General features: G+C 46.0%; 1 protein-coding gene across 2 annotated transcripts; it reads left to right on the forward strand.

Annotated features, from left to right (window-relative positions):
- The first annotated feature begins 9,823 nt into the window (after window positions 1–9,823).
- On the forward strand, window positions 9,824–27,358 carry LOC126175270 (uncharacterized). Of its 2 annotated transcripts, XM_049921923.1 has the most exons (4): window positions 9,824–10,280; window positions 11,289–12,726; window positions 13,142–13,219; window positions 24,596–27,358. In XM_049921923.1, the coding sequence occupies exons 1-4, from the start codon at window positions 10,215–10,217 to the stop codon at window positions 25,297–25,299; spliced, it is 2,286 nt and encodes a 761-aa protein (XP_049777880.1). In that variant the 5' UTR covers window positions 9,824–10,214; the 3' UTR covers window positions 25,300–27,358. The 2 variants fall into 2 exon arrangements, with proteins under 2 accessions (XP_049777880.1, XP_049777881.1); XM_049921924.1 differs by lacking the exon at window positions 13,142–13,219.
- The last annotated feature ends 43 nt before the right edge of the window (window positions 27,359–27,401 follow it).

Here is a 27,401-nt window from a genome sequence, read left to right on the forward strand (position 1 = left end):
GTACCTTCCGTTGCTCAAGCGATCTGCGATATATTACTGCTTGAAGGGGAGCAAGTTCTTTCGCATAATCCATGTAGTACCTTACAGATATCTCACTTGGTCCTGACTCTTTCCATGACTAAACGATTGTAGTTATTTTTATGCTCCGCGATCGGTTATCTCAATATCTGCCATTTGGACGTTCGTATTACGATTGAGAGGAGGGACCGTGTTACGATCTTTCGCCGTGAAACAGGTTCGGAAGTCCGAATTCAGTATTTCGGCATTGTCTCTCTTATCTTCCGTTTCGGGCCTAGTGTGGCCACTGAGTGAAAAAATTAGCGAAGTTTCCTGTTGCAGTCTACTTACGTGCAAGTTCCATCTCCTACTACATTTGTCTACTTTTTCCCCTAACTGCCGTACATGGTGTGTGTGTGTGTGTGTGTGTGTGTGTGTGTGTGTGTGTGTTTCTAGCGATTATTTGTCAACTCTTCGATAGGAAAACGTGGATAAGCAGAACGGTAGCGTCCTTATCTCCCTTACGTTGTCACTGCAGTATTCACATTTGTAGATCTGCAGTGATGATTAAAACTGAGTGTCAGACCGTTACTCGGACACATGTTTTCTGCTCATCACCAGCAGTCGGCCTTACGTGTGCGTTATTTGGGCAAGCTTCCAGGTCTTAATCGAACTTCAGTTGGAAGAACGACTGGTACATGCGTTCGGAAATCATGGGTGAAAACAGATGGCGTGTTCAGGAAGCCTAATGGCTCTTCCAAGTCGTTGCGATTGGCAGGAAACAGTTGATTTCCAGTCAGGCACAAATTTTTCTTTGTTGCTAAATATTCGTTACTCTGCAGGTTCAGCGTATATAACCGGTTTGCACTGATATCAGTTCGTGTCATGTCGTCATTGATTTCAACCCCATCGATGCATTAACAGTCGTTCATTAGATTTGTTATAGTCATTGAAACTTCTGATGCTACCGCTCTACTTTTACACAGCAACCTATTGTCCGTAGGTATTTTTTCTGATTTTCAAATTCCTGTTACAGTTCAGCGAACATATCCCAAACGCATTAGTGTCGAGCGACACGGTAACATTATCAGTTTGCCACCAAATTCGTCCATTGTGTTTCCTCAGATCGGTGTCGTGGGAATCAAAAAGAGCACAAGGGTGTATTCAAGGGCTAGTTGCAAGAATTCTTATAAGGGTTTGTGTTTCGGGATGCACTTTCGTTTCGAACTCGGCCAACAACCAGTGTTCTTCTAGTGTTCTGTCACTGCAACTGATATTACCCGTCCCACTTCATATTGATTCACTCTTTCCCCTGTAGGTGGATGTGTACATAATGGTTATCTGCAACGTTTACGATCACCACCCTCCCCACGTTTACGCGCTGTTTTTAACATTTATCCATATTTAAATGGCGATGCCGTAAAAGTATGTGATGCCATTTTTAAGAAGACTACTTTCGAGTACTGAGTGGGGTCTGTGGAAAATATATGCGGGAAGAGTATTCCGCTCTGCTTTACTTGTACCTAGGCCCAAGGGCAATCAACAGCCTGATAAACACCCCCTAGAATCAGATTCTCATGGTCTTGGAAATCACATGGTAACACGCCCAAGAAAATGAGTTAGTATATGGACAGTCATTTGATCAGAAAGATGAAACACACACGAAATTTTGCTAATCGTGCTGCACAGGCCCCATTTCTGTGTGTGCCCCGTGCACGTATTCAAATTAGCGTCATATGTAATGTGAAAAATCGGACGTATACTTGTTGTCCATAATCGTATGGAACCGTTGTTACGCATGAAACAATATACAGAAGCAAAATTTGCAACAGTGTGGTAAAAGTTGTAGGAGGAGAACGTTAATGATCTGCGCCCTCAAATTTGCCAGTCCTTTTATTCAGCTTTGGACGCTGGTCATCCGTTGAATTCCGCAGTTGAAAAACACCTTGCGGAAACATCTATTTCAGATCCGGTGCCCACTGAAGAAACTTTTTACTACCTAATCTTCAAGCGCTGGGTACGCGACCGAGAAAGAGTTACCTTCGCAATAATTTAATTATATTTAGGTAAAACGTATTGTTGTATTTGAGGAACTTTCTGCAGAACAAACATAAATTTATAGCAGTGCGTTGAGGAATACACTCGCGATTTTCAGCGCCCTGCAGTATAGTATATTTCTGCGATGTGCGACGAGCAGCTCTTTCGAGTATCAAACCACACGTTGATTTAACTGTGTTCTGAGAAACACAGGCATCCATCTTATTAAAGGTAGTACTTGGTTTCACCACAAGAAAAATGCGTTTTAAATACTTCATTATTACGTTAAGGAATAACTCCCGGTACATCGGAGAAATGAAGTCTCGATGAAGCTATTTGCAATGATGCGTTTTTAGTATTAGTAGCAGTAATTTTTCCTCTTAAGACAGTGTTTATCTTAAATGCTACTTTATTATTGAATTTCTTCTAGTATAATTTTTCTTTTTCTCCTCCCAAAATCTCTGCAAGCTTTAACTGTGTTAGGAAGTTTGTGGTAAGGACTATGGGACCAAACTGCTGAGGTCATCGGTACCTAGGCTTACACACTAATTAATCTGACTTAACCTAACTTACGGTAAGGACAACACACACACACACACACACACACACACACACACACACACACACACACACACACACACACGAGAGAGGACTCGAACCTCCGACGGTGGGGAGCCGCGCGGACCATGACAAGACGCATTAGACCGTGTGGCTACCCCGCGGCTTTGACTGTGTTCTTGTCATCTTTGCTCTGACAGTATTTTCCCCGTTTTCTTCTTTTCTTCAACCTCAAATTTCATGTTTATAATTTGTTTCTAAAATTCTCTTTCATTTTCCATTTCACTAGCGATTCATGCTTAGGTCTTGTTTTTCTCGAATCCAACTGGTTGAGCTGTTAATTACGTCACAGATTGTCTTTGAGTGTCTATGATTCATTCTAAGCACGAGTGTATGTCCATAGAATGTTAGTCGGCGTCTTCTGTTGATGTATGTGAGTCTGTCTGTGTTACCGTACAATTCTTTGTATGTCTTTTCATTCCTGTACCTATACCCAAAATTTTTGATGATTTTGCATTTACCGTCAATATTAATTTGTACAGAAAATAATTGTAATGCAGGACTTGCCCTCAAATTGCGGCGGAAGTAAGTGTAATGTGACACACACACAAACAAACAAACAAACAGAGAGAGAGAGAGAGAGAGAGAGAGAGAGAGAGAGAGAGAGAGAGAGAGAGTCCCATTGGTTGCAAATTGCGTGTTGGCTTCCTTTCGCGGTTCATCGGCTGACGTTTCGCCAGCACGAGTGTTTGGCATTGTCAAATGTTCACCCTCCATTGCTAGTATTCCTCCACCCCTTCCTCCAACCCACCGTATCACCACCATAACAATCTAAAGGACCTTACGTTTGTTGCCAGCTTGTGTTGTCCATTATTAGCTGTTAAGTGCTTAATAACTTGTTGTACAATTTCTTTAAACCACCTGATGTAACACGCAGGTGATAAGAGTCTTGTAGCATGTTATGAAAACTGTGAAAAAAATGATAATTACGGGAATTCTCATTTCATGGACAATTTTGTGAGGCTCACGCGAGCCGTAACTCAGTCATCTAAAATCATTTAACTGTGTAAATTTCCCAGACTGTATTAAATAGAATTAAGATTTACCTGAAAACACTGCGTACTCCTGCAACCACAGGTTTGTACACCCTACTGTTATACACTGGTGTGCGTAACTGAAGGACGAAAGTAACTTCCGCAACGCGTTTCACTATCATGTAACGTATCCCGACACTTGGACGATACACACAACTAACTACGCAATGAGATGAACAGAAATGAACCACCTATTCAAAGACAATAATTACATTGACCTTTCCACGATTGATGAAGATCCCCTGGACATTACAGAAGGTGCGAGCCCTGTAATGTGCTTCCGTGTTGGCCACAAGGCTGGTAGGGAGTTGTTGTGATAGGTCTTTCGATTCCTTCACCAGCACGGTTAACGGCTGCTGGATGGTCGTTCGTGCGTGCAGGCCAGCTGCAGTAGGTCCCCACAACTCATCCCAAAGGTGCTCGATGAGATCTAAGTCGGGCGAATGGACGGGTCACTCAGTTCGCCTGATACCCTCTCGTTCCAAGAGCTCCCCCACCTGCAGGGGTGATTCGCCCCTGAAAAAAAGCACCTGCGGAAGGAACACAGTGTCACAATCATCTTGAACACTGAGTGTCCCGTGTTCCCAGATCTGAAGACCAGTACGTCCACACAACCTTATGCGTCGCCAAAAACCATGAAGTTCGATAATGCCGCTAGGATCATTACATGCTGCCCCCTCTCGCCATATCACGGTACGTCCAGCATTGCCGAACATGATCGTGGTGCAGGTGATTCGATGTGGGGAGGCGTAATGTTGCATGGGCGTACTGATATCAGATCTTTGAACACGGTACACTGACCGTTAAACATTATTCTGACACTGTTCTTCTTCCCCATGCGTACGGGTTCGTTCGTCCCTAACTTCATTTCTATGGAAGACAATGCGCGACTGCATAGAACGCCGGCCTTGTGGCCGAGCGGTTCTAGGCGCTTCAGTCTGGAACCGCGCTACTGCTACGGTCGCAGGTTCTAATCCTGCCTCGGCATGGATGTGTGTGATGTCCTTAGGTTAGTTAGGTTTAAGTAGTTGTAAGTCTAGGGGACTGATGACCTCAGATGTTATGTCCCATAGTGCTCAGAGCCACTTGAACCATCTGCATAGAACAGCAGCTATTGGAACGAGTGGATATTCGGCGAATAGACTCGTCTGCCCTTTCCTCCGGCTTAACTACCATGCAGTACTTCTGGGGTGCGCTGTGGAGACACATTGAAACACTTCCACCCCCACCAGCGACCACCTAGCATGTGTCAACAGCTCAAGTGGAGGAACGGACACAAGAACGTAACCGCAGCATAGCAGCGCGTTACAAAACATACATTGCCGTCACTGGTGATCACACACCCCATTAAGAACCATGTACCGCCTTTTGTAATGTCTAGAGAACCATTATGAATCCTGGGGAGGTTAGGGTAATTATTGTCTTTCCATATGTCACATTCCTGTTAGTCTAATTGCCTATTTGTTTGAGTTACCTTCTGTACTACAATTTTTTTTTTTTTTATATATGTATCGCCCAAATTTCGAACTATGTTACATGCCAGTGAAACACGACGCGGAAGTTTCATTCGTGCTTCAGTTTTGCACACCGGTGTATTTGTCAATTATTCAAAAGTGAAAAGGACCGCGGAAGTCTGCTTGTGAATTTACGACGCTCAGCGGCCATGTTATCAGCGTTCTCAGCAGAAGTAAATACTAACGTAATGGAGTGATGCACACAACACGATATCGGGGGTTAACTATCCACTCTGGAATACCGCTATATTTGCACAGAGTCCTACGGATCCCGTGCTACACCGAGCAGTCGGAAGAATTAAACGGGACCGTTAAGCGGTGAATCATCGGAGTCTAACATCCAGTAAATAGTAGTGAATGGCTCGTGACGTTTCGGGGAAGATACATGTGGGAGAAATGCGTTGCTGCGTACCAGTTTTTGAACTTGAAGTGTATTTGAGTTGGCGTCATCGGAATATAAGTTCGACAAGAGAATGTTGAGCAGATCTCACCATCTCACCAACATATTTGCCCATATGAATCATTGCACACAAGACAAACTTCCTGAGCGTATGTACCAGATGACACCCATCCAAATACACATTTTGCTGTGCCGATATCCTCTAGAGAAGATCCGTTATACTATTCTAGGGTTTGCCCGATAACTCTGGTAATTTTCCGACTGTAAAAGCGTAAATAGGCAAAGTAATACGCCTTCTATGATCTTCTACATGGTAATTATTGGGCTGAATGAACTCCACAACATATTTATATTTAGACGAAATGGCAACATTACTTCAGAGAAAGTGAGTAGCGCGTTTAGTGTCTCTTGTAGAAGTTAGAAGTCATGTCTGAGCTCGCACTGTAAGGTTAACTTTTCAATTCCGACCGATCGTATGAAGTGGGCTCGGACACTTCGAACGCATTGTCTTAGTGTTCTGCTTAAAACTGATGGTACCCTCCCGAACTGGTACATCTTAAGACTTCACTTCGAGCACAGCAAATTTATTTACAATTTGGAAGTTGCAGACTGCTCTCTGGATAACATAAAATGTGCATGTGATATTCTTTCCTTAATTTGTAGCCTTCGTGATCGGCGGCGCACTTAGACCAACAAGTAAATAAGCGCACGACTCCAGAGATAGTATGGTTATTTTATGCGCTTAATATTTTAGAAGTATACGTAAAGTCGTTGCGAGAGGTACGCACAAAACTTGCAGCGGAAATTTTACTTATTTATTTGGCAGGTGAGCTGACAAAAAAAATTCTTAAAATTGCCTCTGTTTTTAGCAAAACGCAATGCTCATAACACCGTAAACTACCAATAGTTTGACTTCATTGATTCCGCTAACGTAAATACCGATAGTTTCAATTATCAATTTCAAAACTGTATCTGTTAAGGTCGCCGTTTAATCAGCTAAAGAAAGGACTCGTTCTATTTACAGTCGGGAGTGTAGGGTTCCGAAACGGCAGGATGGTTGCGACGAGATAATAAAATCGATAGGACTGTGACAGAAACATTTCCGCAAGTTTTTATTTCTCCTTTGGGATCGTGTAATGTTGCAGGAATGAAAATGACGTGGTCTTATGAAAGACACTGAAAATTAATAGTATTTGCTTTGTCGTAGTAAGTGAGAGTTAGGCATTGTTGAGATAAACTGTACCATTGTCTGTCTCTCATGAGAGATCACTGGCTTGTCACGTGCATGACAATGCCGGGGTCCAGACTAAAGGGTTGGCTCGGCAGCATTGTTTCTGGCTTTCTTAACACGAACATACGGATTACAGATCTCATTTTTTTTTCGGGAAGTTTTTATTTCACTGGACGTATGAAACACTGTTGTATTTTAAGTAAAGGCACATTTCATACGTTAATAGACGCGCACGCTGTGATGAAAATTGAACATACTTCATTCACTGTAAATTTGTGGGATTGCACGAGGGGAATACGTTTCAGTCCGAAGGAGAGTTTAGTTTGTGTGAAACTTAGTCGGAAAATCTACATTAATTATTATACTCCCTGTATACAACTGTCTATAATCCCTATATACAGCTGTCTTTAATTTAGAAGTAAAATTAACTTTACGTTTACGTTGAGCGAGGCGACTTCAGATGGGGGAGGAGGGAGTTTCAACTGGTCATCTACGTTTGGGTTACTAGTGTGTTCTTTCCCTTCACTAATAAGCCGACGGACACAACACCGCTTCATTTTGCATGATTTCGTAGCGCTGCTATGCAAGATTTCAGTCAAACTAAGTTCGACACGGAGTCAATTAAAACTTTTAATCATACCTCCAAAGACCGCTACAAATTGTAATCATCCCACCGAAACAGTGGATCTACTAAAAATGTTTCCAACTATTTGGCCCCCTCCTTCCCCCCGTCTCTCTCTCTCTCTCTCTCTCTCTCTCTCTCTCTCTCTCTCTCTCTCTCTCTCTCTCTCTCCCTCCCTCTCTCTCTCTCTCCCTCTCCCTCCGTCCCCAGAGACAGCGTTGTTTTCGATCAATATGAAATTACAGAATTATGTATTATTTTCTAAATTCAGAAACTATGACAGCGAAGTTGTAGAAACTTAAATTACCTCACAACCGGCGTGTAACAGTTTCGAAAATAACAATAAAAAAATCCGCATTCTATTTTAAAACTCGGCCTCGTGAGTGAAGTTACTGTTCTGTCGAAACGTCGCTTCGAAGACAATTAATGAGGTGAAATATAATCTCCGTAGAACTGAGTAAATGTAACGAAAGGGGTACTGCCAGCACTTGTAAATATGCCAGGTTATGAATAGCTTAATTTTAATACTTTCCTGAACGATGATGACGTAAAAAAAATCAGATCGCGCGTTTACGCAGTATTTAAAGTTGCGCACAAAGTATTTACGTGTATTTGGTTCTTCGCTTATGGTACGAAAATTTTGTGTTTTTATTTCACTTCGTGTTATTGTCATATTCTTTAACTAGCAGCACTTGATGGTTTATAGATGGGTGGTGATACATAGTTAAAAATTGTGGCTTTTATTAAAATTACTATACAACTGCGTTTATAGCGCTCGAGAAACGCTTTACAGCTGCGTGGGTGTAAGCTGCTTCTGTAGTATTTAATTCGTGAAGTGACTTATACGGAGTTTGATGCTTGTGGCTGCTTTTTTTTCGAATAAATTGATTTGCACAGGGTGACGAATTACAGAACGAACACACGGAGTCACGACTAATGAGCTTCTCATCGCCGTTCTGTGGTCGGATTTTTCAAACGCAAAACTGGTCATAGTAATCCTTTAAATAAACAGTTCAAAGCTAATTCATGGCCGGATATCTATGTAACTGTAACGTCTGTCTGTCTAAAGCAGAGAATTTAAGGAGCGGTGTGTATAGACAGGTCTTCACATACGCTGTTCCTCATATCTCACAACGAAACTGCGATATATACGTTGAGAGACAACGGCACTTCATATTTACGAACCAAAGGCGTTGACTATCAATGTCGGTCGGTTTTTTTATTTATTTTTTACATGAGGCTCACGTAAAAAATAAATAGCAGGTAATTGACTCTGCGATAGCAGAGTTTGCGGTCCGTGATAAACCATGACCCATATCATTCAACACAGTAGTAATTGCATGCATAACATCTCTTAGAAATGGAGTGATAATACTGCTATGTAACTGGTTGGAAATACATGAACGAAAATGGATTTCCCATATTACAGTTCTGTATATAGTGCGTATTATTATTAAAGTTTGCCAAGCTGTAGAATATCTTCATATCGCTATTAAAAAAAAAAAGTTATAAGTCCGCGGCACATTCAAGCAGACGCTATTACTTATTCGGCACCGGCCGGGAACAGGTAGTTCCGTGGCAGTACAGCCCCCTCCGCGGTCTCCCCAACTCCCGAGCAACAATGGCAGAACCTGCCAGACGGGGGGCAGAAACCGCTGCAACTGACACTAGTTAACAGGTTGTCTGGTCCACTCTGCGTGGCTGGCCGTTACAGGCGCCACGCAATCATAGATGCTGGAGAGAAGGCCGATTTTCCAGAATCGGTTTTTCGGTTCCAAACCACCCCCGTCACCCCTCAACGCGAAGCGTTTGAGTCAAGATGATTGTTCTGCTTCGTGAGTTTGTGCGATTAATAGCAGGCTCAAAGATGTTTCGGTGCTCAGTATAGAAATTACATTTAATTCCGTATTGAAAAAGGATCCTGTAATTCACCGTCTGTAGCGTTATGGACCAAGCGTCAAGCGTGGCCCCACGTGTAGAGGAAATTGGCCAGCCCTTCTCTTCTACCTACCCCCCCGCCACTCCCCTCCACAGCCGGCAAGCGGTCTGTAACAGAGCGCGTAAGGCGAAATATAGTACGCCGGTTAAGCACGCCTGCACGAGTGGAAGTAATGTTCGACAAAGTCATCGCGAGTAATGAAATTATTTACCGACGCGTGGTGCGTATGTAGAAGCATTTTTTTGCCATCGCAGTGCTTGTTTGAAGAAAAATTTCAGTCCTAGCACGGGAGCGAGCGCCGTGCCCGGCGCCGCGGAAGGATACGGCGCGCCAGCCAATGGCAGAGCGCGCCGGGTGGTGGGGATTTGGCGGGAGAGCGCGCGTGGTGGTGGGGGCCGCGAACTTCTCTCCGGCGCAGACACTACTACGGCTCAGTCGTGCCGGCGCTTGGACGGAGTTAAGTGTTTCCATCGTACGCTGGGAGGCAGTTCTATTTCGGGTTCCGTGTGAGCGTCTGTGGGCAGCCACCGTAGTGCGGGGATTTGCCGGCGCAAGAGAACTGTCGTACGGCCGCTGTTCGTCGTGAGATGCATTTTACTACATCGATCGCTGGCGACGAATTGGCTAGTTTCAGATTTTGCTGTGTTATGCTTCGCGTATCCACCAGCCGTCGGAAAAGTTCGTGTGTTCGAGTGTTACACTGCTGAGACTTGAGACTGAAAGCGAGTGTTCTGGGTCACCGGAGACTGTTTCTTCAGTGACTGTTCGCGGCGAGTGACTCGTTGGTGATTGTCGATATTGTGCTACGACGACGCTGCCGAGATGAACACCTTGGATATGCCCATGAGCTACGTGCCCGCGCTGGACGAGCAGGACGCTGTCGGCAAGGTATGCGCGCCTGCGCTGCTACCTGTTGTGTGGACGCCGAACGCGCTCCGCTTGCCGGCCGGCGTCGCGGGCAGGCGGGCCGCGTTTGACGTGGCAAACCCGCGCAGGCCGGCTCAATGCTGTCGCGTCTTCCCTCTGCCGTCTTCTCACAAATATATGCCTTGCCCGCGGCTGTACTGCGGAGATTATGCGTTACCAGTCGGTTTCGTGCTGTGTACGACACTTGGGATGTTACCTGTCTCGCTGATTAGTCTTTCCGAGCTTGCAGGTAGATAATTCTGCGAGATGATTCGAGAGTTTCACTCCTCTTGCTCGGGTGTTTGTTCGTGCTGGATCTGACCTCAGAACACCTGTAGAAGAGTCATAGGGAATGCTCTGTATAGTAACGATGCTGCTCTCTGTGACATGTGTATGTTATTGTTGATCAGTTTCACTACCGAAGCGGTCATTCTCAGTACTCTGACTTTAGCTTTTCTCCTCTGGAAGGACATGTCACATCACGGATACGTTATTGTTGTGTATATAGTAGTGTTCTCTGCATGATCCCCTAATAATAGTGGGCTCGGCAAACATGTTAAACATTCCTAATGGGTTCGATATATATTCGTGTCAGTCTCCGGACTTGCTCTTTTCATTTGGGCAGTCAAATCAGCAATTCTTAACCATAGTTTCGTAATATGCTTGCCACCGGCGTCTGTTTTAAATATGTTAACTGTGTGTCTCTTACATGTCGACGGCATTCATAATCACAATTAACTTCAGATATCACAATCCAAAAGTGCGTCTGTTAAGCAGTAACACTCATTTAGGAATACGTATGTTCACTGCATTGTAGTTAATAGACAGTATTGACGCTGCAGTCGATAAACACTGTTGTCAACTCAGTTTTTCTCATTATTTGAGTCACGAACTTGCACACGTTTTCATTCTTTGAAGTGTGTATGTGTGCGTGAGTTGATGCGGACGCGCTAGTTTACAAGTTTTTATTTGGTTGCCCATCTCTTGCAGGATGCGGGAATGGAGACCCTGCCGGTGGATCTGATGGCTCTGATTGACGACTGTTCCGCCGACTGGGCGAACGATGATAGTGAAGACCTACTCGCAGCACTGGGAGGCGAATCTTTCGAGCAGGCGTTGGAGGAGGGAGTGACACTGCTGGATGGCGGCTGCGGCCTGATCGAGGAGGACGTGATGGATTTCGTGGCCGAAGAGATAGCGGCGGCTGCGTGCGCGGATGTCGAGACGGAAGCTCAGCCGGCCGAGACGGCAGCTCAGCCGGCCGAGACGGCTGACGGCGCGTCATCCCAGCCCACGACGCCTCGCAAGCACGTCGATCCGCTCTTGAATCCGGCCTTCTTGTCTCCGTTCTCGTTATGTTCCATAAAGTACGCAGATAAGGCGGCCTGCCACCCGGGCGAAAACATTTGGAAGAAGTTCGAGTTCCCCACGGAAGTACCGAGGGATGAGAATCAACTGGTGGACTTGAAGGAATACGCCAAGAAGTTTCAGAAGGGCATCCCGCATATAGATTGGGACGCTGAACTGGCGTACTACGAGCCCGCGGCAGAGAAGTCGTCGAAGCGGAAGGGCGTCAAAGAAGAGCGCGATATTATGTGGAGTCTGCCGCAGTGCGACTTGGCTTACCGTCCGTTGCCGATGCTGACCCCGGCCCAGCTGCGGCGGAAGCTGATGGAAGAGGACACTCGGAGGAGGCCCTGCGGCGCCGACGCCGCCGTGGCTGTCACCCCTGACAACAGCCTGCTGCTGGCCAACCGATCCACCACTGTGCCGGCCGCGTCCGCCATGAAGTCTCGGCCGATGCGCAGCCTCCTCAACACCAAGCAGCAACAGCAGCACGTCGTCAAGACCAGCTCTCGAAGCCTGTTGCTGCCCACTGCGAGAACGAAGGTCCAGGCGGCGGCAGGTGCCGCAGCAACGCATGCTGTTGTCAAACAGAAGGCTCCGGCGACGACGACCTGCGATCCGGTTCCACCTGCGGAGACGTCAGTTGAGATCAAGGCAAGTCGATTCACAGGTCCGGAGGGCGAGCCCCTTACATCGAGCCGTCCGGAGACCCCGCAGTCTATAACAGAGTCCGAAGACGAAGCACCTGTCTTCCGGCACAATACTATAGACACGATATTCACCTCGTCTATGTGCGACCCGTCTTCGTCGACAGTTTACCTGACACCGAGCGATTCCAGTGGCAGTCCGAAGTCTACAATCGGCGATGAAGACGATGATGATGACGAGGACGAAGAGGAGGAGGAGGAGGAAGAGGAAGAAGATTACGAACATCAGAACTTGAGATCTCCGCCGGAATCTGTGATTAGGGAGGAGAGACCTGCACGGACAGTTTTGCCCTACATTAGTGATCACAGTTACCATCTCAGCAAGAGCAACGTGCGGATAGACGGCCTCGGCGTGCAGACTCCTTCGGATTCTGGTGAGTTGACTTTCTTTACTAATTCAGCTGTCATTGCTTATTAGCTCTGATGTGGGGCAAGAGAAGTGTTCGGTAAGAGTCGTAGTCTTTGTCCAGTGACGTAATGCACTCCTTCGTGCGTAATTGTTTGGTCGTGAGTTTGCAAAATCAGTGAATGTGATACTAAAAACATGGTTGTGTTGACAGGTGTATAGCTTAGACTTTAAAAAATCTCGAATAACATCGTCAGCCGCGATACTTTTCACGTCGTTCGTCGCATGTTTGTGTCACTGGTCAAAGCCGACGACTCGTACCGAACATTCCTCCAGCTCCCTCATGTTTACGCCCACAGTGGTGTTTGTCATATTCGTGATTTTTTTACCGCGTTCAATTTATTCATTCACTTACTAGTGTCTTGTTGCATTCATTGAATTAGGACGTCCATTACAATCGGAAGATGAGTGGGATAACGATTTGTATAACCGAACCTCAGGCTACGCGAGTTCGGATTCTGGTGAGTTGAAATTTTTTTTTTACTCGTTCTAGAACTGTCGTTGCTTGTTAGCTCTGGTGAGTTGATTGTTACTCGTTCCAGAACTCTGTTGTGTTTACGCCCACTTTTAAAGTTTTGACTGCCGAATTAGTGAATTCTTGGCGCGATCTATTTACTCAGATATTATTAAATCTTACGGTATTCAGTGACTTAAGGCATCCATCGTTATTCAAAGACGGGTGGGCGTAAGTTTTCATTGTTCCGCTGAGCGTCAGGCTCAGAGTTCAGGGCCGAAAGTTTTACGACCCTGAGAAAAAGCGCGGGAAAATTGCGCGGGAGATCGGTCATAGCTTATGCTGGTTTCGGGGCCGCGGCATGGTGGGGCCTCCCCACCACGGCGGGCTCCCCTTCTCCTCCCGCGAGTCAGCTCCCCTTCCCCTTCGCGGGCGTCTGCCCGCGTTCCATCGCTGCTGCGCGGATGCCGCTACAGCTCGCCGGTTTGGGGGTTTAAATTCAGAAACCGGTTCCGCCTCTTTAAAGCTTAAACTCTGCTGGCTTCGATTGTGGCATGCACGATGCGGCTGAAAGAACTTGGCCATTGCTCATTCTTACTCTGATAGCGATTCAATTGTTCTTTCTGGTTCCAGTTAGTAGCAGGTGCCATACTTAGTTACGTTACAGGGGTAGCTGGTGTGCATTATGTTAGTAAGCAGTACGTGCAGCCTGTTGTGACTGGGCGTGATACGTTGCGAATGTTTGTGGCGCCCCACGGCGGGGCACGTGTCCATGTGGGTGGGTCGCCGGCCGGCCTCTCATTCATTCGTGTTGACGCTTGCGGCTGCTCGCGTCATGTCGCCCGGCTGGCCGCACTGATTGGCGCTGACGTCACGGCTCTAGGCCAATGGGTCACTTAGCCTACACGCATGCACGAAAATTGTTTCTCACTTACCGGACAGGCCTCACCAGAGTTACGTAGCATGTCAGCGGCTTTAGTTTACTGCTCACCCTTGCCATTTCGTAGTAGAGTAATCTTTTTGTATGAAACTTTCATCCATTACGGATGTAGAACATTGCTATTGCAGTGAATAAAGGTTTTCACAAATTATTGCAACGATTCGCCTTTTGTAAGCCTTCATTTTCTTTTCAGTTTTTACTTACCATTGCCAGTTCCTTATCGGCTAGCGATTTATCATTAGGTGATACATATTTATTGCATGTATGGAACATAGATGAGGGCTTGTGTGGCCGTGACAAGATGGAAAAACGAAGCAGTGCAGCACATCTTACCACAGTCACACGGCCACCGCAACGCTCCATACATGCAATATGTTCCATCTGATGATAGTCGCCAGGCGGTTGGAAACCAGCCATGGTAAATAAAAAGATAAATACATTGAACTACAATAGGCGACTGGTTGCAGTAATTTCTGGAAATCTTTCTGTATGTTTAGATTAACCCTCCAGGATCCAAATACATGATTTTTTTTCCAGGCGACTAGGTTATATTTTTACGTTTGGTAATGTTACTTTGGCGTCGATATGTACACAGTAATAATAGTACGTAATGCAATTTGAGATTGTGTTGATGTATCATATTCCGAAAGGCGGTTAACAGTCGGCGGATGAAATTGCAGCATTTATTAGTCTTGGGCCCGCATGACGCTGAAATCTAACAATCTTCCGTAAAATACCACTTCTAAGATATCTGAATTTCTGCTTGAGTGCTTTACATTTTTTCTCAAAGCTGGAACTTCGAACAAGATCTGTAAAAATTCGATGGTAGTGTAATACGGGTTTTAGTGGGCATAGAAGAATTCCAGGCAAGACGGTCAGTGCTTGAATCTGGTCAGACACTATGCTAGAGTAACACGTGAGTTTCACATGTGCCCGTCACTGTTGTTGGTGGGTATGTCACTTGCGTTACATTGTTTTGGCGTAAAAAGATACGACTAAATTTCTTGACTTTGAGTGGGTACGTCTACAAATTGTTCTTAAAACGCACAGTGGTTGTAGTTTAGATTGGAGCCCTCAGTTCTCATTTTGTCTTTCAACGTATTTCTCCAACGTAATAGTAATTTCAATGTTTTGGGCGTCTGCTACGTACACAGTTCGTGCATGATTTTTCTTTCTAATAATTACGTTTAGGTATTTTAGCGATGTAATTCGTAATATCCTATCTTGAAGGATGGAAATCCCACAAAACTCTTACATGACTTTCTCTTTTCCGAAGTTCTACACATCTGTTATGCCTGATATTTTTAACGCATTTTTGACTGCTTGGAGCTCTTAGGCCTTGGCACATTGCTGTTCGTTGTGAACCCTGCGAACGAATGTTTTCATCTTTCACGCATTTTAGACTAGAGGCGGAAGATATTCATAGTTGCCTCTTGGAATATCTAACACAGTGGTCAATATAATGACGCCAGGGAATTGGCAGTGAACAGGGTATAGCACAGAAGTAATTGTGAAAGGATGTTTGGCTCTGGCTTTGTTTGTAAGCTTCATAGCACCAGTCAGTTTGTTTCAGTGTAGTAAATTAAGTGGCAGTTAATACTTTAAGATACAATATTGACATTGCAGGACAGGTTGGATCTAAATTTACGAATTGGCTGTGCAGCTGGTCATAGTTTTTAATCTGCTACCATTGGCCTATATAACACTGGATAAGAACTTTTATAAAAAAAATCTTGACGTTGTACTAGCATGGGAGTCCGCACAAATTTTTCGAGAAGGAAGCTGGCGAGACCCCGAAATAGCCATATAAACGTTGTTTAAGTCAGACATGTCACAGGATAACAATTTTAAGTGAACTAAATATTACTATATCCACTCAATATACGAGTAAAAACTATACTCCAGATCGAGAGGGGAGCAAGTGCCTCCATTCTTTCTGCACTGTTACTTTCACCATATCTCAGTTGCAGTTTTTCGAAAAATCAAAAAATGGTTTAAATGGCTCTAAGCACTATGGGACTTAACATCTGAGGTCATCATTCCCTACTCTTAGAGCTACTTAAATCTAACCAGCCTAAGGACATCATACACATCCATGCCCGAGGCAGGAGTCGAACCTGCGTCCGTAGCAGCAGCGCGGTTCCGGACTGAAGCGCCTAGAACCTCTCGGCCACCACGGCCGGCTCGAAAGATCCGTCAAATAACTGATACTACAAATAGTATATGCAGGTGGTGATGTATAGCTTTCATGGATGTTGCGAACTGTCATGCTATACACAGCTGTATCGATACATTTTATGAGAGACGATTGATTTTGGTCTAAGATTAGACCATCATCGGGCCCAAAAACCATGTCATCTGTGTATCTGCGTAATTGGAAAAAGTTATCAGGTGTACATTGTTCTGTGACTTGATAGTAGCTGCTTATACGTGACCTTGTATGCCTATTCAACCTCATAGACGTTTGTCACAACGTGTATCATGTTAAATGGACGTAATACACTGGCGTCGGGGATTGTGTGTGTGTGTGTGTGTGTGTGTGGGGGGGGGGGGGGGGGATTGCTTGGTGCATTTCCGTATAGTTCGCCTGTGCACGTGTCAGTTGGTAGGCGGCAGGCCGGCACGGGATTCCGTGGTGTGTGGCTGAAGCGTGCGCAGACGTAGACGCACAGTGGATTTCGGCGGCGGGAGGGGAAGGGGGTGTCTCGCCGGCGGGCATCGATTTTAGCGGCGTCGGCGTCGTCGCGGCTACTGGCGTAGTGGCCGCGACCTTGCGCCGGCGAGCACGGGGTCGCCGACCCCTGCAGAGCCGCGAGGCGCACCTGCCTCTACCGTCAGCCCGCCTCACAGTAAACTCTGTGACCATTCCGGCTCCCACCTACGTTCCCTCAGGATCGCACAGTGGGTTGATAGCTACCACGGAGAATACGTAGTGAAGGTGCTTGGTGCATTCCAGTCACACATAGTTCTCTCTCTCTCTCTCTCTCTCTCTCTCTCTCTCTCTCTCTCTCTCTGCACACCTTTCATCGTAATTGTTGGTGTAACTTGACTGCCAAGCCTAGTTCGTTTGTTCGGAATGGTGCTTCCTGCTATTGCTTCACGGAAGAAACTGAATCTGGGATAATTTCACATTCTGTGACGCTATGTTGACATAAAGTGACAGCAAATTAGTGAGCTATGACACGAATTTGAGGGTCGTGGCCATCTTCCAGGCTTTTTCCTTCATGTTGCTGCTGGGTAGGTAAAAGACCCGTGCTATGAGTTGAAAGCAAATTCGTTCAGTCCGTTTTACACTGTGACAAGTCATTGGATGCCTACTGCTGTCTTTTCGGACCTTCTTTTATTACAGCAACTCGACGTCGCATGGACTCAAGTCGGTGGAAGTCCTCTGAGAAATATTGAGCCATCCAGCCTCTGTAGCCGTCCGTATTTGCCAAAGTGTTGCCGGTGGAGGATTGTATGCAGGAACTAACCTCTCGAGTGTCTCATAAATGATACATTGGATTCATGTCGGGCCATATGGATAGCCAAATAATTAACTCAAATTGTCCAGAATGTTCAAACCAATCGCAAACATTTGTGGCCCAAAGACTTGGCGCAATGTAATCTATAAAAATTCCATCATTGTGTGGGAACATGGCGTCAGTTTATGGCTGCAAATGGTCTTAAAAGTGGCCAGACATCCAGAGGGCGCAGTCCATTCCATGTAAACACAGCCCACACCATTATGGATCTACCACCAGCTTGCACAGTGCCTTGCTGACAATCTGAGTCCATGACTTACTGGTGTTTGCGCCGATTCCTGAGTCTGCCGTCAACACTCCGTAAGTCGGGATTAATCTGACGGTTTTCCATTCAAGGGACCAGCCCGTGTAGTCGTGAGTCCAGGCGATGTCATGCTGTTAGCACGTCGGTCGTTCTCTCCGATAGCCCGTTAACACCAAATTTCGCCATACTGTCCTAATGGATACGTTCGGCGTACTTCCAACACTGATTTCTGCGTTTATTTCATGCAGTGTTTCTTGTCGATTAGTGTTGACAACTTGGACGCAAACGTCGTTGCTCTCAGTCGTTAAGTGAAGGCCGTCGGCCACTGCTTTGCCAATGTGATTTTGTATTCTCGGCACACTCTTCCCACTTTGGATCTCGGAACATTCAATTCCATACCCATTTCCGAAATAGAATGTACTATGCGCCTAGCTCTTAAGATTCCGCGTTGAAAGTATATTAATTCTCGTCGCGCGGCCATAATCATGTCGGAAACCTTTCCACATGAATCACCTGAGTACAGATAACTGCGTCAATGTACTGTCCCTTCATCCCTTGTCTGGGCGATATTGCCACCATCTGAATGAATGTGCATTTCGCTATCCCATGACTCACCTTAGTGTATGTTGACAATAGTTACTGCCAAATAGTCATCTGTGCCACGAATTCTGGCGTCGTGGGCATTTTCTATCAATTTCCCTTCATGCTGCTCATCGGACAGATACTGTGTTACGAGATGAAAGTACTTTATTCGATGTGTTTCATAACATGTTCTATACAGTCTTGGTCCGTATACATTCCGGCTTAATATAGTAGATAATGCACCCTGCAGTTCTTATGTGGGCGTAACTGTCAAATCCGTTCACTGATTCTCAGTGGTTGCACCTTTATCGAAAATCTTACTACGTAAGTCAGTCTTCTGCTTACGTAAATGTAGGTACCACATCGTGCGAGTCGGGAAAGGATTGGCATATCAGGTGAACGGCTGCTCACGTTAGTTTTTCAGTTCATCTTCCTTGACACGGTATTGGGGCTTCCTTGACCGCGCGCGCGCGCGCGCGCACACACACACACACACACACACACACACACACACACACACACGCCGGCCCTGTTTCTCCGCTACAGGTAGTGCCGGTCCCCCGAAAAAGTTGTTCGGGTCAGCGGAAAACTTTTGACGGCTTGAGCAACATGATTACGGAACGAAAGCGCGCGACAAGCGACCTCCGTTGGCAGTCCCGCCTGCGTGCCGCGGAGATTAGTCCAGTCAGCGGCTGGAGCGCTGGGTGTGGTCGCAGGTTCTTGGCCTCCTCGATTTCTGCGGTCCAGCCATCCATCTTAGTGATTTTCCGTTGTGCATGTAGTCTAAAGCATGTGAGAAGTTCCTCCTTCTAGTGCTAGAGGCCGGCCACGGTGGCCGAGCGGTTCTAGGCGCTTCAGTCCGGAACCGCGCGACTACTATGGTCGCAGTTTCGAATCCTGCCTCGGGCTTGGATGTGTGTGATGTCCTCAGGTTAGTTAGGTTTAAGTAGTTCTAAGTTCTAGGGGACTGATGACCTCAGTATGTTAAGCCCAGTAGTGCTCAGAGCCATTTGAATCATTTTTGACAGCGACAGTGATCTGCAAAACTGAAATATGACTAAGAGCACGGCCTAATACCCACAACGATAAATCCCAAGATAGAAGGCTGGACGACAGAAATCGCTGTCAAAGGAGACAACCTTTGGGCTCAACCAGTGCTCCAGGTGGTGTTGGAACTATTATATGTACCGGGTGTCTCTAAGAGTCGTTAAGTCTCTTCTGTGGTGTTTCGGCAAATATTGGTAGTTTCGTTTGAGGATCCTGTAGCTGCAGTCAGTCCGAACAATTACTGCCCGTCACACAATTCATGCGACTTCCAGTGCCAACTCAAAGTATCGATTTGTTTCCCATTACAAGCAAAATTTTTAAATCGTAATTTCACGTGCCCATTTGATAGAGCGTTCCCAAATTAGTATAATACGATATTTGTTTCATCGTACGTAGGAAACGGGACCGTATAACACATCAGTCGAGCAGCGAATCGGCGGGGCTGCGTGCTTGGTGGTACCAGTCAGGCTAGGCCAGAGCTGCCGCTGGTGGAGTACTGGCGTTTTAGCGTTTTACTGTCCATGTTAATAAGTAACGACAAAACAAATTCGCAGTAGACCAATTTCGTACCGCTCTCTCAAATGGGTTTGAATTTCGGTTTTTAAATCCATTTTACCTGTCATGGGTACCGAAACACTCTACCGTTGATATTGAGCGCCGCTTATGAATGACGTCATCAGCATTGTTTTGGGCTGACTCTAGCTTCACGATGCACAACCGAAATTGCAAATATCTCCTGAAAAACCAGAAAAAATGCGGCCGGCGACGCTCAGGAGACACCCTGTATAACAAAAGTTGCTAAATAATCCACGAGATAATGTCCGTTCAGTGATTCTGTTAAGTACCCAGTGTCTTTTAGTTTGAAGGCCTGCTGGCTGTAGGTGTACCACACTAATCCTAGGTTTTTTTCGCTAATCTGCTTGTCCTGGCTGAGGATTAAGCAACCGCCCAGAATATTTGACCTTCACATAATTATCGCAGTAGCTAGTCGCTTACAAAATGCTCGCACTACCTTCTTGTACCATTCGCTTTTTCGCCTTCGCGTTCTGTCCATTAAGCTCGATTTGTAATAATTAGGTGCACGACGGGTGAGTTATTCTTAGACCTACGTAAGTGGTTATTCCACTATAGCCCCGTGCTAATCGCCGGCGTGGTCCACCGTCTGGTGCGTACGCGCGGGCTGCGAGTGTATCGGCTCTCGGGGCGTGGCGGCAGCTGGGCGTGGCAGGGGTGGCCCTGTCTGAGGCTGCGGCCGGCGCCGCCCCCGCACTCCGCCAGGAGGAACATCCCCTTTAATCCGGCCCCTCCGCCGGCTGCGTAGCAATGGCGCGCGGTGCGGCCAGTTCGCAGAAATTTGACGGCGTCTTTAAAGCGGCGCGCGCACGCCACACCACCACGCCCGTTCTTGGTCCCGGTTTTGAAGCTTGTCCCAGCGTCTAGGTTGATAATTAACCCTGTAGCTCTTGTGTATTATACTGTGTCTTCTTACGGTTCATCGTGTTTGGCTCGTAGCAGGGTAGTAAAAAACGGCGCAAGAATAGAAAAGCGGATTTTACGTATTGTTTTTGTTTGTACGTTTCGTTGTCAAGGTCACACTGAAATCTTTGCGTCACAGTATCGTTCCACGTCATTTAAAAGCCATAAAATAGCCCCGCCTGTGGTGTGATTCGATTCTGTAGCGCAGAACTTACAATGTCTATCACGACTGGTACTTACGAAGAAAGGAAATATTACATTCACAACTTCCTCGAAGCCTGAAACTAGTAGGGAGTTGGCGGGGTTAATGCTTGTCCAAACAGTTGGAATAGCGTAATCAATCAAATATCGAGCGATTAAAGTTTCACGGCTTGTAGTTGACCTGTCGCAGCAGTCGTACTCAAGCCTGAGGGGTGTCCTGATCTGGAGGTGGTAACCCGAATTAAAAGGTCCGACCTTGTTCAGCGCCATTTTCATGCAGTAGCCTCTAAACGAAGCTACTGCACATTGCAAGGCTTGCCGAATGGGAAAGGAAGGGATTTGTTTAGTATAGGCGACGATTCGGGGGGTGTCGGGCTGACTTAGGGTGCTGTCCCTTGAAGCAGAGGGAGCAGTGGCGAGGCGGTGTGGTGTCGCAGCGGCCGGAATGTGTGCCAGACGGCGGGCAGCGGCCGTATCGATCCGTCTGGAGCAGCAGCCGACACTGCCGCAGTCGCCGCCGGCCACGCCCCGCTGCCGCTCTCTCTCTCTCTCTCTCTCTCTCTCTCTCTCTCTCTCTCGCCCCCCTCCCACCCTCCCCGGAAGAGCGCGGGCCTTCAAGTCTACTATGGCTGCACGGGAGGAGGCTGCGTGTTCGGGTTCTAATAATTGTTAGAGCAGGGTCTACAGCGGTCGAGAGCATGCATAACTCACCAGGAGCAACACATCTAGCCCGGTTACGCCCCACTTCGCTGTGTTACCTTGGCGGCAGCTGCAGGAATATTCACTTCGGTTTCGATGGAAATTATGCGACGGCACCTGACTACTCACAGCGAAATTTTTTTTACAATGGTTATCCATTTTCCAGTATTTCTCCGTTTCGAAATTTGTCAGAGGTCTTTGTCAAAACTCTTACATGATCCAGCACCACGTCATCGTGGAAGCACTCCAGTAGTCTGTCAAATATTTAAAAAGAAAATGTTGCTTTGCCGACGATTTCTCATGACGCTTATCTGTGGCAAGGGCAATGTTTTAAGTTGGACGGGACGAATGTACACATTTGCTACGGGACCTTCAGCAGAATTTAACCTTAATACCAAGAGTAGTGGGATGAGTATATCGCATCTCTTGCGCGGCATCGTTTATTATTCGTTCTGAATCCATTTCGATATTTTTGCATTTTTTCGATGTGGTTAGCACAGGTTGATTTTTGTGGTTATATCATGGCATCATCGTACATCCCCAAGCAAGGGTAGTAATATGAGGATAACGTATAACTTTAAAGTTTGGAGTGGAACAAAGTGGCTGGCGTGAAGTATCCATTATAGGGGAAGGCTATATTTTTATTTGAAAAGAAAAAGTTATAAATCAGGAACAAATGAGCGGATATGTTGGATGTCCAATCAGGAAAAGATCTCAACTTCATCCCTTTACCTAATGGGACAAGAACGAGGTGGCTGGTATCATCAGAATCCACTGAAATCCAAAAGCACCTACCGATATTCAGTGCTAATTGCAGCCTGCTTTACCTAGCAGATAATAGTGTATTGCATATTTCCAGACATGACGAAGAGTAAATGTATCATTGCAGGTAAGGGTCCCCAAGATATAAGCGATAATCGTTACCTCTGACAGCGGACATCTTATTATTGCAAGGTCTTTGCTTTCCACATTTTGAGAGTTGGCAGTGTGAACCACAATAAGAGGAAAATTGCCGAATGAAAATGGGCTCTTAAAGTGTGTATCGTAAAAGCTATCTGCAACTTTGTCACTGTGAAACACATACCTTCTACTGAGCAGGTGCTCATAGCTCGCAAAGTATGCGCTTCAGAGCACGACTTCACTGGACAATTGTTTGTGGTTGTCGTCTGTACTTCCTCGTCCCACAACCCGGAAAGCAAAGAGCTTGCAGTAGAAAAGGTCCAGTGTCAGAGGTTCAGAACGATTTTCGCTTACAGCTTTCGACTCAGTCGTTCCTGCACCAGCATTCCTTACCTCAAATTGATACATCTACCCTTGTGCATTAGCGTTCAAAGTTTGCATCATTATGCACGGTCTTCTGACAATTAGAATTAGTAGACAGTGCGTACGGTACGTATTTGCAGAGAGTAACTCGTATTTATTTGGAATTCTTCGGTCCATTCTCAGACGTTTCTCCAGCAATGTAGTGTACACTACTGATTCTCTTTGTTCACAAAGTGCTGAACTATGGCTCGTAGTTCTGAAACGTCAAGAAATTTGTCGGTCAGCGTCCTTGAGTTCGCTAACGTTTTCCGTCTGGCCGCTGACAACATAGGCGGTCTAACAATACAATACCTGTGCATATTGTAGCCGTTCCAAGTGATTGTCGTGCTGTGCCAAAATTGACAGCACGCGCAACAAAATTACGGATCCTTATACTCGTGCCGCCTCATCTAACTGGTCTCAGGCGCCTTGCCACGGTTCTCGCCCCCCCCCCCCGCTCCCTCCCCCGTCGGTCGGAGGACGGATCGAGTCCTCCCTCGTGTGTGTGTGTGTGTGTGTGTGTGTGTGTGTGTGTGTGTGTGTGTGTGTGTGTGTGTGTGTTACATTAGATTAAGTAATGTGTATACCTAGGGAGTGATGGGCGCAACAGTTTGGTACGATAGAAACATACCACAAATTTCCTCTTGGAACTGTAGTGCCTATATGCTGGGGGGCGGTGTGGCAGTGGAGTAACTTAACAACCCGAGGCCCTCTACTTTACTACCCCCCGCCCCTATTCCTAGAAACACACATGGTAATACAATATACGGAATTTATAATAATAAAAATTTTGTTGACCTCCGAGAGCATTCGGCGCCCCTCTGCAACTGGCATCCTGGAGCATGATAGACCACATCGCCTTCCCTCACTATGCCATCGGTCGGCGGGCGGAGTTAGATTCCTCTGCTGCTCGCACCCTACAGAGAAATTTTTTTTAGAATATTGTGGATCGAACTGGATCTTGACAGATACCTTAAGTGTGTTCAATTATTCAAAATGACAGTCACAGTCGCATTATTTATTTTGCCGCCAACCCGTCTTTCAACCCGCGATGGGGTGATCTTCAGGGCAATTTACACCATCTGGTCGCTCGCTGGTGACTACTCCAACGAGCGACCAAATGGTGTAAATTGCCCTGAAGATCACCCCATCGCGGGTTGAAACCGGTTGGCGGCAAAATAATGCGCTTGTGACTGTCATTTTGAATAATTTATTATAAGTGCATTAATCGCTGTTACCTGCACTCCACTTAGTTGTCTAAAAACAAAACTTAAGTGTGTACCTACACATGTGGTTGACATGAAAATGTGTCGGCAGTGTGACGACCTCGGACTCAGTTGATAGCGGCGTACGCCTTGTCTTTTACAGAGGAGGAGATCGACGTGGTGTCGGTGGGCGGCGACAAGGGGACCGCGCGCCTTCCCAACAACCCGAGCGCGCGCGACCGGCGCCAGATCCAGATGAAGGTGGCCACGGCTATCCACCGCCAGAGCCGCCACGACGCGGCGGACTCTCCCCCGGCCTCCAGGAAGCGGCAGGCGGTGCCGACGACCGGCAGGAGCAGCAGCTCCGTGAAGCGCGCGCGCAACGCGACGGCGCCGCTGGTGCTGGGCCGCGGCAAGGGCAAGGGGAAGGCGTTCGGCGCCGGCAGGGGCCGCCGGAGGGCCAACGCGGACGAGGAGCCCGACCCGTGCGAGAAGCGCTCCATGCACAACAGCATGGAGCGCCAGCGCCGCATAGACCTGCGCAACCTGGTGGAGCGCCTGCGCACCGTCGTGCCCGCCACCGAGAACAACAAGCGCGCCGCCAAGGTGGTCATCCTGCGCGAGGCGGCCAAGTTCTGCGACGAGATGACGGCTACAGTCGACAGCCAGGAGGCGGAGCTGCGCGCTCTGCGCTCCAAGCAGACCGGCCTGCAGCGGAAGCTGTCGTCGCTGCGGACCGAGCTGGCCGTCATCAGGATGCGGGACGAGCAGGGCAGCTGCTTCGGCAACGACTACTTCACTGTCGAGGAGATAAAACCCGAGCCTGTAGAAGTGGACGAAGACTACCGGGAGTACTGCGGGTTTTAATCTCGACGCGTCGGCCTGTGGGGGACACTAATTTTAATAACTTCAGTACAGACTCGCAGCTGTGGGGTATCTGATTTGTAGCACTCGACACGATCCGGTGCTACGGGCTTCGGAGTCACTGACGCTGCACGCTTGTGGTAGGACCGACGCGCAGGTCCCGAGACTGCTAGATTTTTGTGGATTGTGGCCACTCGGTAATATTGCATTCGCTCGGAATATTAAAAAATGCTTGGCAGATAGTGGTTATTTTTTTTATGCGACACTAGGGTTGGCTTCTATTAAAACTTCGTGCCGAAATAGCACACGGACCTTGTTCTGCACGCTTACTCCGAAAGGACTCTTGCCGCTTCGTAGTTTCCCACGTGAGTTGGGAATGCGTAGTGTAAGATCGGATACCGTTTGGCATTTACGTTAGTTCAGTGTAAAATACAATGTAAATTGATTATAAATGTGTGTACGTACAATTGCGAGAGAGGTATCGGGTTCTGTGGGCTGATTAACTGCGTTCTGTAGTGAGGATGGATGAGAACTTCTTAATTTCCTTTTTTCCTTCCTAGTTTAGAGTGTTGATCCTCACTCGTGTAACTTACCTCATGGCCATAAACACTTTGTGAGTGCACAAAGCTTAGCAGAAGTGATCGTGTTCAGATGACTGTTTAACATAAAATCAGTGCCCTTTTCCTTCTTCGTACTACTGGAGTACACTAATTAGCCTGTAACATGCTAAAAGCCAAAGCCTTTTTGCTCAGTTTCCATTTCTCATAAGAGTAGTGTATAGCTGTAGTTTCCTTTGTACAAACCTAGCATTCATTGAGTGCCTTTGAGACTGTTTAATGTTTGGGTTGTAAGAAAGACTAAAAGCTTCTCTTCAGCTTTAGTTCTTTTCTGTTTATCAATGCAATTAATTTTAGCTCTTTAGAGGATAGGCTTTGTATTCTACACATACTGTAATTTTTTGTAGATTGATATATGTTAAATAAACTAGTACATGTCAAGGTAGGGTTGTACCTGATATTCATATTAAAAGTTTGTTACTGTGTGATGTGTGCAGTTGCTAGGGCTTTCACCCCTGTTATTTTGTTCTTGTTGATAAAGTTTTTCGTAATTTTGTAGCACTTGCGGAATTTTGTAAGCAGTTTAGACAGCTAGTTGTATACTGTACTGATTGGGTAAACTTACTGCTTATTGTATGTGTTACCATTAAAATTTTTCATATTTGGCATATGATGATAGTGTCTTGCTATAATGTCTGATAAGATTTTTATATTTTGTTTATAAAATGAAGATTTTTAAAGTAAATATAAAACACAGACTTGTTACGTTTGTGAAGTAGATAGTTTTTGATTTTTTTCTTTTGAATGCACAAATTGGAAACACAACTCTTCCCTTATAGTTTGAATCTTACAGTGCAGATCAGAAAATCCTTTTATGTGTTTGTTAGGAAGTGCGTAGGTGCTACAACATCCACCAGGCAGGAATTTTCCAAATTTATTGTCAATGCTTCAGAGAGTAAGCATCAATGCTTGAGATGCCATTAGTAAATCCTGACATCAAGTAATATTTGATACAAATTCATACATTGTTCAGTATTTTTATTGTAGTTTACAGGAAGACGTTAGAGCTGTAGTTAAGGATTATCCGTGCGTGCCTTAATTTTATTTGTATTTTGTACCAGTGGCAGAGTTAATGAGTGTTTTTAAAGGTGTAATTTGTATCTGCACATTTAATGAGTTTGGGATTATGACGTGGCAATAAGTTGATATCTCCTGTGACATGAGAAGTTTTCATTTTTCTCCTAAAAATCAACTTATATGAGAACTTAAATTATATCTAACATTGATTTCTGATTGAGCTAACTGTTTCTGCTTAGTTGTCAGTACATGGAAATTAACAAAATTGGATTTATTATAAATTTTTGTAATTGTGGTCACTTTGTAAATGATCGAGGTGCATTATGTATCATACTTTCAAATAGTACTTAATGTTCTTACATTTGTACTTAAATACTTTTTTATTAGAAATGTTGAATTGATTCCTTAAAAGTATTTGTCTTAAAGCTTGGTTGTAGTTCCTTTGTGTTTAATATATTAATCACAAAAACA

The sequence above is a fragment of the Schistocerca cancellata genome, chromosome 3 (assembly GCF_023864275.1).
Source record: "Schistocerca cancellata isolate TAMUIC-IGC-003103 chromosome 3, iqSchCanc2.1, whole genome shotgun sequence".
Taxonomy (NCBI): Eukaryota; Metazoa; Arthropoda; class Insecta; order Orthoptera; family Acrididae; genus Schistocerca; species Schistocerca cancellata.